Genomic DNA, 11,178 nt, shown 5'->3' on the forward strand with positions numbered 1-11,178 from the left:
TATCTTAAGCCCACAACTCATCTATTGATAAATATGACTTACATAGAAAAATTATTATAACCATCTAATCTTTGCAAAGATATAAAAAATAAAAAATAAAAATTTAAAAAAAAAAAAAAGAAACTTAAATTAATACGGATACCGATGCATAATAGCTACATTACTCTTTTTTGATAAATTACTATTTAGATAGCCACCGATAGTCAATAACCCTAAAAACAGACCCCAATACACGCTCACATTTGGATTACTTGCAGTAGGGACGGTGGACGTGACAATCATTTAATATCATCAAACACCACATTAAATGTCCACAGTTAATTTCTAGACTCAAATCTGGTCTACTTTCATCTATAAATACTCAACGCAACTAGTAAAAGAACACATTACAGTCAAGAAAATGGCTTCCTATTCCAGATCTGTCTTTGTTCTTACGATCTTCCTTGCTGGTGTAATCATGGCGGCAAAAGCTGGCAGGACATCGCCTGCTCAGCCATCTCACACCATAGTAAAGGCGTGCAGCACTGCCCAATACAAAGACTTCTGTATTGGGTCCTTATCCTCTGCTCCAGGGGCATTAAAAGCAGACATGAAACAGCTGGCTGTGATAGCAGTAAAGTTGAGCCTCAAAGAAGCACAAGATGTTTCTGGCTATGTTGTAAATATGAAGAAAGCTGATCAGAGTAGTTCTGGTGGCCTCAAGGACTGTGTGGAGCTTTTCAAAGACACAGTTTCTGAGCTCCATGATTCATTATCCAGATTGAAGGGCATAAAAAAGAAGAAAGGTTCTGATGTAGAGGACGCTGTATTTGATGCTAGGGCTTGGCTGAGTGCGGCGGACACAAATGTTGATACCTGCTTTGATGGCTTATCTGCTCACCCAGATATCTCTCGCCACCTTCACACAAGATCACTCTATCTCTCTAAATTGATGAGCGATGCGCTTGCTGTTACTCACAAGCTTGCTGATAAAGACGACCCATAAGATAGTTATTCTATTGTGTTGCTTTGGATATGTATGGTTTTGGTTTCAAGAATAAATGCCAATGCTTTTGATGGTTTTTCTGCTTTGTTGAAGCCTCACAATCTGTTTTCTTTTCTTTGATATGATGATTCAATTAGGGTTTTTTTATTTTTTATTTACACAAGCGGGCAATGATATCTCTTGGTGCTATAAAAAAATCGCATTATACCTTTGTTTATCGAAATAGGGTAAATTGCTAGGCAATTGACCTCACAAACTAGGCATGGATACTACAGATTGCTACACTATGAACATCACAAATGATTTCAGGGCTTGTTATTCCCGTGGAAAATACCTATCCCAAGCATAACATCTTTCGAACAATGTCTCCATGCTGATCCACAGGAAATCACAAAGCAACATAAATGAAATTTTTTAACAAGCAACCAACAACAGACACTAGCTGATTCAAATAACCAATAATACGAAACCACAGTCCAAAATTTTAAAGCAGTATGGGGCTCATACATCTGCATTTGTGAACATGGGACCTTAACCATAAGAAGGGCCAAATCACTTAAATTTAACGAAATCTTAGGACTTCAAAGAAATAACAAACTCAGGGTTATTATGAGTAAGCTTTTATATTACATGATGCACAATCTATGGTCCATCATGATCAGCAGGATAAATATTACATGGTGACAATGTATTCTTAATGTACTTTGTTTCTGAATTTAATTGTAAGATTTATTTGTTTCTGAAATGTGATCTGAAACTTTGATGAATAAATCTTAAGCAGTTAAATTCAGTAGCAAAGCACATTAATCATTATGAATTCTGAAAATTTAATTTATGGAAATCAATTGAAGATATTATATTTTTGTAGTTTTGAAAGAAAAATAAATATGTAATAATATCAGATTAGATGGTTCTTTAATATATTATCAAAGTTTAACTACTGAATCTTAAATCCATATCTTATTAAATGTTTTTCTGTTATTTCATTATATCTTTTCTTTTTATGCTGCAATATTATATGATTTTATGAATTCACATTCTCAATTGAATTACATACAATCGCAATCAAATGTTTGCCTTTTTCTGCATTATTAAAATCTATTTGATTTGAAGTCCATTGTAGGATGCCTGGTAAAGAATTACGTAGATTGTTCAAAGTTTCCCAGATCTCTGCTGAGCTGAAACCAAGGACGTGATGAAAACCAATGAAAATATCTCTCAGAGGAATGCGATACATTTATTGTTTCTGTTAAACCAAAATCATTTCAGATATGCAAACCAGCCTACATGATGGGTAAGCTCTTCCAAAAATAGTCATAATAAATTCATTATACTAGCCACCCTAGATTTGAGTTTTCAGCACTTTTTATTCTAGCTTGTATTTTTAGGCAAGAATTTTTTTATAACAGTTTATTTTTAAACCTGATCGAATCTATCGATTAATTAAAAAAAATATTTATTACTTTTTAATATGATTAAGTTTCTATATTACAGGTTCTATTTTAGGATTACTATACATAATCTAGTCAAAATTTTAGGGTTATTATACATCATCTAGTAGAGATGATGGGCTGTCTTTATTTCTAGAATTGATTTATTGATGAGAAAATGGCTTCTCATATTAAATAAAAAGGGTGATAAAATCTTCCAATAAAAAAACATAAATGGTTTCTATAAAGTTCTACCTCTTTGTCATGAATCCTCCACCTTTTAGTCCTAAGTCCAAGGCTCATCTATTGATGAATGTGACTCACACAAGAAAATATGATTTCTCATATCATCATAAAATCCTCCACTAAAAATACAAAACCATTTCATTATGAATATCTATATCTTTGTCCTATGTCCAAAACTCATCTATTGAGGAATGTGACTCACACATGGGAAGATGGTTATAACCATCCAATCCTTGCAAAGGAAAGAAAAAAAGGGAAAAATTTAGGTTGATTTGATCTCATTGCTGTTCTTTTTAAATTTGATTGTATGAAAGATTTTTTATAACTATTTTTTATGGCACTCTATGATGATTATAAAAAAAGTTTAATTGATTAATGTGAAAAATCCTGAATCAAAAAAAAAAAAGGATCTCAATGCATAATAGCTACACAAACCTAAAAATAGAATGGGTGATAAAATCCTCCAATAAAAAACACAAACCATTTCTATAAAGTTCTATCTTTTTGTCCCAAAGTCAAAGCTTATCCCAAAGCTTATTTAGTGACATTCATTGATGAATATGGCTTCTCATATCAAATAAAAAGGGAGATAAAGCTTCCCATAAAAAAGGTAAATGGTCTCTATAAATTTCTACCTTTTTTTCCTAAGTTCAAAGCTTAAACATTGACAAATGTGACTCATATATGAAAAGATGGTTTCCCATATCAAATTAAGAGTAAGGTAAATCTTCCACTAAAACTATAAACCATTTCTACAAAGCTCCACCTTTTAGTCCTAATTCCAAGGCTCATCTATTAATGAATATGACTCACACATGAAAAGATGGCTTTCCATATCATCATAAAATCCTCCACTAAAAATACAAATCTATTTAATAATGAAGCTCTACCTTTTTCTCCTAAGTCTAGGAGAATGTGACTCACACATGGGAAGATGGTTATAACCATCTGTTACTCCCAAGGAAATAAAAAAGAGGGAAAACATTACCATGCCATCCTCGACAAGGAAATAAAAAAGAGGGAAAAATTTAGGTTAAAATTATCAAATTTCCACAATCTACTAGATTTTCTCGTTGCTATTTTTATATTTGATTGTATGAAAGATTTTTTGTCACCCTTTCTCATCACATTCTATGATCCATTATAAAAAAGTTTAATTGATTAATGTGAAAAATCTTCTATCCAAAAAAAGAAAGAAAGATCCCAATGCATAATAGCTACACGACCCTAAAAATATGGAAGATTTTTTATCATTGTATCTAATCACATGATCCATCATAAAAAAATTTACTTGATTAATGTGAAAAATCCTCCATAATAAAAAGAAGATGATTCCCTTGCATGTAGTGATTGCACAATCCTAAAAACAAACCTCAATGTATGCTCATAGATTTGATTCTATGAATGATTTTTTATCACTGTATCAACCACACTCTTTGATCCATCATAAAAAAGTTGAATTGATTACTCTAAAAAATCTTTCATCAAAAATAAGAAAGAAAGATCCCTTCATCAAAAAAAGGAAGAAAGATCCCAATGCATTATAGCTACAGAACCCTAAAAATAGACCTCAATGCATGCTCATAGATTTGGTTGTATGGAAGTTTTTTTATCATCATATCTAATCACATTTGATGATCTATCATAAAAAAGTTTAATTAATTAATGTAAAAAAATCCTCCATAAAAAAGAAGATGATCCCAATGTATAATAGTTACACAACCCAAAAACAAATTCTAATGTAATTCATAGATTTGATTATACAAAAGATTTTTTTATCACCCTATCATATCACACTCTATGATTTAAAATTAATTAATTAATTAATCAATATGAAAAGGGATCCCAATGTATAGTAGCTACAATTCACATTGAGATTACGGGCAGTGGGAACGGTGGACGTGACAATCATTTGCTAAATCCAAACGAATCCAAGCACACTATGATCCAGAATTTTTTTTTCAATTGATGAATGTAAAAATAGATGCCAATGCATAATAGCTGCACAACCCTAAAAAATAGACCCAAGTAATCCACAATTAATTTCTAAGACTCAAAGGTGGTCTGCTTTCATCTATAAAATACTCAACACAAGTAGTAAAAGAACTCATTTACAGTCAAGAATATGACTTCCTATTCCAAATCTGTCTTTGTTCTTACGATCTTCTTTGCTGGTACAGTCATGGCCGCCTCAACCATCTCACACCATAGTAAAGGCGTGCAGCACTGCTCAATACTAGTGTTGATAAGTGGAGTGTCATGATGGGACTATTTTTTCTTTGAAAAGATGGTTCAATCTGTTTAATTCTAATCAAATTTAACTTCATTTTGTATCATATTAAGAGTTTGGTTTCTCTTTGAATAATGAGCTGTTTTATTCTATGGGGTTGCTGGTATTTGTGATGTTCTATTGAAGTTTTACTTTTCAATAATTATTTTTACTGATCATTATGTTCTAAATGTATGTAGACAATTTATTTTTATTATATTTTATACTTCTCCTCCACTTTACTGTCATTATGTTCTAAATAAATAATAATTAAAAAAAAAATATTAAGTTTGAATTTTTCTTCTAGTTTTTATTCTTAGTATATTTTATGTTTTTGGGTTAAGTATATATATAAACGTAAAGTTTTTATTCTTAGTATATTTTATGCTTTTGGGTTAAGTATATATTTGTTTGAGAAGTTTTTAAATTAAGATATAAATTTAATGTCATATAATAAATATTTCAAAAATAAGAAAATAAATTATTTTATTTAGGTGAAAGATAAAAATCAATGGTTTTTTGTAAAATCATTGGGGAATAAATTAAAAAATATATGATTTAATGCAAAAACTATTAAGAAAAATAATTTTATGATATAAATTTTATTTTAAAAAATTGAAAAACAAATAAAAAATTATATTTGTATACTTTTTACAATACAATTGTAAGATCAAGGTGATTTACATAAATGAAATGTCATAAAAATTTTGCAATTGCAAAAAGAGGTTAAGTTGTAAGATAAAAATAATTTGTCTTAAACTTTTTTCCATTTAAAAAAGATTAAAACAATTTATAAAAAATGAGTTACCTAAACTTTTTTGCCCCTCCAAAAAGAGGCTAAAAAGGATAATTTTTTAAAATAATTTGTATAAGCTTTTTGCCATTGCAAAAAGATCTTAAAGAAAGATAGAGCTTAAGATAGTGGATTAAAATATATCAGTACTATATAACTAGTGTTTTGTTTCAAAATTTCTTAAGAATGTTTGTAATACTTATTCAAAAAACATTAATTATTGTCATCTTTCAAAACTTATTATTAATATTGTATTAATAATATTTCATTAAAATAAATTAATCTTTCTAGTTATAAGATGGCTTGCCACCTTTTTAACTTAGTGTGGAAAGTAATATACTTTTCTCTTTTGTTTGACTTTTTTGGATTTCCTTTGATATAGTTTTTTTCTCGTTGTTTGAACTATAATTATTTCTATTACATTTTTTAAATCAACTCTAATTCATAATTAGGGTTAAAAAAACATTCAACAACACTTCAACAAGGTTTGAATCTTGATGGAAAGATCGACAATCATTCAACTTAACCAACACACTATACCAATATTAAGGAGTTGTATGTAAGGATTAAACCTAGTTTATTTTTAAACTACTTATAATATTAAAAATTATCTAAGAAGAACATTTAAGATACTTTTATTAGAAAATTTAGATTATCCTCTAAATAATTGCTCGCATGCATCAAATATCTATAGCATCTTTTGCACATTTACTTATTACCTCTAATTATTCTCTCACATATTAACTTGGTATCCTATGGGTTTGATGAAAAGGATTCTAGAAAACCAAGATCGTGGAAAGAATATCAAACACGAGATTACAAGTTAGAATGAATAATTTGTATTGACAAATGACAAGTATAAATAGTAGAGGTTGCATACCCAACTCACTTTAATCTTCATGGAAATCTAAAAATCTCACTTCCACTCTTCTCTTAGAATACAAAGAGACAGATGAAAAGGTAAACTCACCTTATATCACTCACACATTTTTCTTTAAATGCATTGACAAAACCCTTCTGGATACCTTGACTACCTAGACTTCTTCACACAAATTCTTGTGTGGATCATCAATGTCACTTTGGATATCTTCCGGAAATGCTTCCACAACATCTGTAATATCTAACACAACTTCTGACAATTTGCCGATCATCCAACATCAACTGCTGGCACGGGCAGAATACGATTTTTCTTGAAAACTTCCCCTAGGCTAGAGGCCTAAATTCAATTTTCGAAGGAATTTTTAGCACCGGGATCAGGTGCGGATCCATTTCTTGCATCTGAATCACTCTTCTTCACCCATTTTTTTTTCATTTGATCTTTGATCTCTTCCACAACTACTTTCCCTTTACCTTTATCATCCCTATACACATTTTGGTTCTTGTCTATCGGACCCTTTCTGTCCACATTTTTGCCTCTACAAAATTTTGCAATATAACCAGATTTTCTGCAATTATAGCACGCAACATTTCTCTGACCAAATCTATTATTCCCTTGATTTCCTCTTGATGTGCATTGATTAGAAATGTGACCAAATCTACCACATGCATAACATCTAACATTCCTTCTATTGAAAAATTTATTCATCATACATCTACATTCATTTGATTTGTGACCATACTTATTGCAATTGAAACACTGACTGGAGAAGGATGGACTATTTTGATTCATTCTACTTTTGCATTGACTAGCTTTATGACCAAATTTATTACACACAAAGAAATTACCATTGAACTTTTGAGCATTAGGTTGTCTTACCAAAGACCTTCTAGCTTTATTCTTTTGGTTTTCTGATTTAGAATTGCTTTGACCAGATTTGGAGCTTTCACCTTTCTCAAATCCAAGACCTCTTCTATCATCTGCATTTTTCTGACTTTCAAGCATCTCATCAAGTTTAGCTGAGCTAATCTTTAACTTCTCCTTGTACTCATTCGCAATCATAAGCTCATCCCTAACAATGATAATCTGTCTTTCAAGTTCTTCCTCATTCTATCTGGATTGTTGCAATTCAAACTTCAGCTGGCCATTCTCACAATCAATTCTGTAACATTCATCAAATCTTTCGTTCAAGGATTGATTCATATTCTCTCCATTCTTCTTTCTTCCCTCAATTTCCTTAGTCAAATTTATCACTATAGACTTCATCTCGTGCTTTAGGACAACATTATCTTGTGCAAGATTCTCACATTCTTCTATCTTCTCCTTCAAGGCTAGACTCAAATCACCATCTTCCATGACTTTTCTTTCTTTCTCCTTTAGTTGATCAAAGATTTCCTTTCTCTTTTCCTTGGACTTATTTAGTTGCTCTTTCAATGACTGAATGAAATTCTCAGCATCCTTAAGATTCACTTTCAATTCTCGAACTACAACTTTGGATTGATCAAGATCATATAGTGCAACAAGAAGTTGATGTTGAAGACTACTGTAATCCATTGAACCACCTTCCCATATCTTTCTCAAGTTGTTAGACTTCTTCCAAGGAACCCTCTTTGATACCAATTGTTGGAATCAAGGAACAATGAGAGGGGGGGGGTGAATTGATGTTCTGCAACCTTTAAATTTAATCTGATACCTTAACCACTTAATGTATTTAATCAAATGAAGGAAGCAAGAACATAAAACAAACAATGACAACACCATTACACAAAGATTTATATGTGGAAACCTGGTTAAGGGAATAACCACAGTGGGGATGAGACCCACAATATAATTATACTCTGTTAGAAGTATAAAAATATTAAATTAGGAATGCACATGCATTCAGGCACACTACCTAGAGCTCGCTACTCAAAAACAAAAAGGCTTACTGCCAAAGAAAGACTCACTGTCTTACAAATGAATTACAATAGATTACTAAAGACTTTGAACTAAGGAATAGCATCCACAAATGCCTGGGTTTAGTTCTGATTAACACAACATTTTCTCTCTATTCAATACTACTTTGCTCCACTATTTTGCAATAATCAAGAGCATAAATCTCTAACCTGCGCAAGTAAAACTGCGCACTAATAATTACCAACATCTTTCTCACCTCAACCCATATCAAAAATGATCATAGAAATTGCTCTTATATATCCACAACAAGGAATTAAATCAACTTCATGTTGGCTTCAAGAACACTCTACAAATAATAAAATGTGTACAAGTTGTCAACTAGATTCAAACCCAAATACTAATGCGGACCAAAGAAATGTTGGCTAGGATGTAGCATGGACCTAAATCAACACCTCGGACATGAAACACCTCCAAGAAAAATGACATGAACATCCGCAAGATGCTACAATCATCCAGTCGGCCAAGAACATCACATAACACAAACATACCGAGGAAATCATCAATAACATGCACAATGATCAATGTAGACCATCAACACATATAGGAAATGATCTAGAAACATCCACAAGAATCATGAATTACCACAGAAACAACCGCAACATCACCACTTACTAGAATCTTCATCACCATTATACAGAACCTCAAGAACACTCACAAAATTGACTATCAAACTAAAAGATTCACTTGCGGACCTCCAAATCATGAACCATCTAAATTGAGGACACATAAGAACATCCCAAACACTCTTCTAAATCCGTAAGCCAAGATATTGCAACGCGGAGCAAAATACAAAACACTGAACAACAAAAAACCAACCGCAATACCGAATCTCATAACTCGATCAAATCACCATGTGGACCAAAATAGTTGATCACACGTTACCACAACCATCGGACAAAGCATATGGACCACAAAAACCATCACCAAAATTGATCCACATAATCTGCATAAGGATTATCCACACAAGACTACAATTTTGCACTGACAAACCAAAAACCAATACACCGAAGCTTCTAACTCACGAACCAAACATCACTGGAGGCTAAGATTTTAGAATAAGGAAATCCAGACATCCAACAACCTTCCCAAAAATCTGTAGCACAAAATGATAAGCCGAAATGAAGTGCCAACCAAAATAATGAACTCTCTCAGATACTCTGTTCTAGCTTGCCAGACTCAACCAAATCTGTACTCTAACTTCAGGTACGATTAAATCACACGCTGCATATGGGATCACTAACAAGGGTTGCCATCAATGACAACACTTGATAACCTATTTGATGACATATGCATTGTCTCTTGCCAACAATTATTGCATAAGAATGTAGAAAATTTATAAAGGGATTGAAGATTTCCCTTGGTGAAGATGAAGAAGATATATTTATCTATATTTTCTCTTTTATTTCATGTGTTGAGTTATGTTTAATATACCTATGGATTTGGGAAAATGCAAAATATGGAGTGCTTGGGGACCACTCTAAGCATGTTTTTTTATTAATTTAGCATCACACAGCCAGGCACCTAGAATAGAACATAGAAGCTAGCCTTCAAAAGTAATTAAAAATATACTAACTTAAGTAGCACTCGATAATAATTTTACCATAAATAATAATATAAAAACTAACGAAACTAATAGATAATTTATTAACGTAGTTAAGAGTGATAACGATAGTCCCCAATTTACCAAACTTAATAACGGTCTTAGGGGGCTCGCAGGCCCTATAAACCACAAGTCCAAAAAATTAACATTCTGCATCATAAGCCAAAAACTAACACTACCATAACTATCTAAAACTATAATCATAGAAAACCAATAGCACCACAATCTTGCCACCCAGGTACCATCCTAATTGTTGTTGAAGGGGTTCTAGTTTTTTACCAATCTTTTCATCTACTCCTATCATGCTTCTTGACCCAACTCTTTCTCATTCTTCTCACCCTTTTGCACATTGTCCTTACCCTTCAATTTTTTGGTTTTTTTCTTCATTTTACTCTGGCTTGAAACAAATCCCATAGCCATCTTATGCATAACTCCATCAGTGATAACACAGAGAGAATTCAAGGCCTCCCCAATATTTTTGTAACCCTATCTATATTCTTCCACCTTGGATTTGAGACTTGTGACTTTAACCTAGAGGTCAATACTCTGACTTTTTAATTGGGCAACACTAGTCTCTTCCTTTTCAATTGGGGAATTTGGAGAGCACAAAACCATTTCATCATCTTCATAGTCAACCAGTGAAGGGGACCTATTATTAGAATTTTCTTTTTCATCCTTTGTCTCTCTTTTTCCCTCTGAATCATTCCCACTATCAACGTCCTATTCCTCTTCCACCTCTTGGAAATCATCATCCTTTGAGTCTTCATTAGAGGAACTCTCATCATCATCAAGAGTAAAAACCTCGGCTAATTCAGGGGAAGCTTCTATTTCAAATTTTCCAATTTTGTCCTTTGTAATAAGGCGAGAATAACACCGCTCTCTTAAACTACCATCCTATTTATCATGATCTTTCTTAGTACCAACCTCTTCTTCAAAATCCTACATTTCCAAGTCAATAGTAATCTTCTTTTTACTGGAATCTTTTCCATTTTTTCTTGCTTTAATCATGCTATTTTTAGGGG

At 32.1% G+C, this 11,178-nt stretch overlaps 1 protein-coding gene across 1 annotated transcript; it reads left to right on the forward strand.

Moving 5' to 3' along the window:
* Positions 1 to 399: 399 nt before the first annotated feature.
* LOC131041217 (pectinesterase inhibitor 10) lies at positions 400 to 1,055 on the forward strand. Its single transcript, XM_057974234.2, has one exon. It carries the CDS (start codon positions 401 to 403, stop codon positions 983 to 985), a length of 585 nt encoding a protein of 194 aa, XP_057830217.2. The 5' UTR covers position 400; the 3' UTR covers positions 986 to 1,055.
* Positions 1,056 to 11,178: the final 10,123 nt, after the last annotated feature.

Source organism: Cryptomeria japonica, chromosome 3, assembly GCF_030272615.1.
Source record: "Cryptomeria japonica chromosome 3, Sugi_1.0, whole genome shotgun sequence".
In the NCBI taxonomy this organism is placed as follows: Eukaryota; Viridiplantae; Streptophyta; class Pinopsida; order Cupressales; family Cupressaceae; genus Cryptomeria; species Cryptomeria japonica.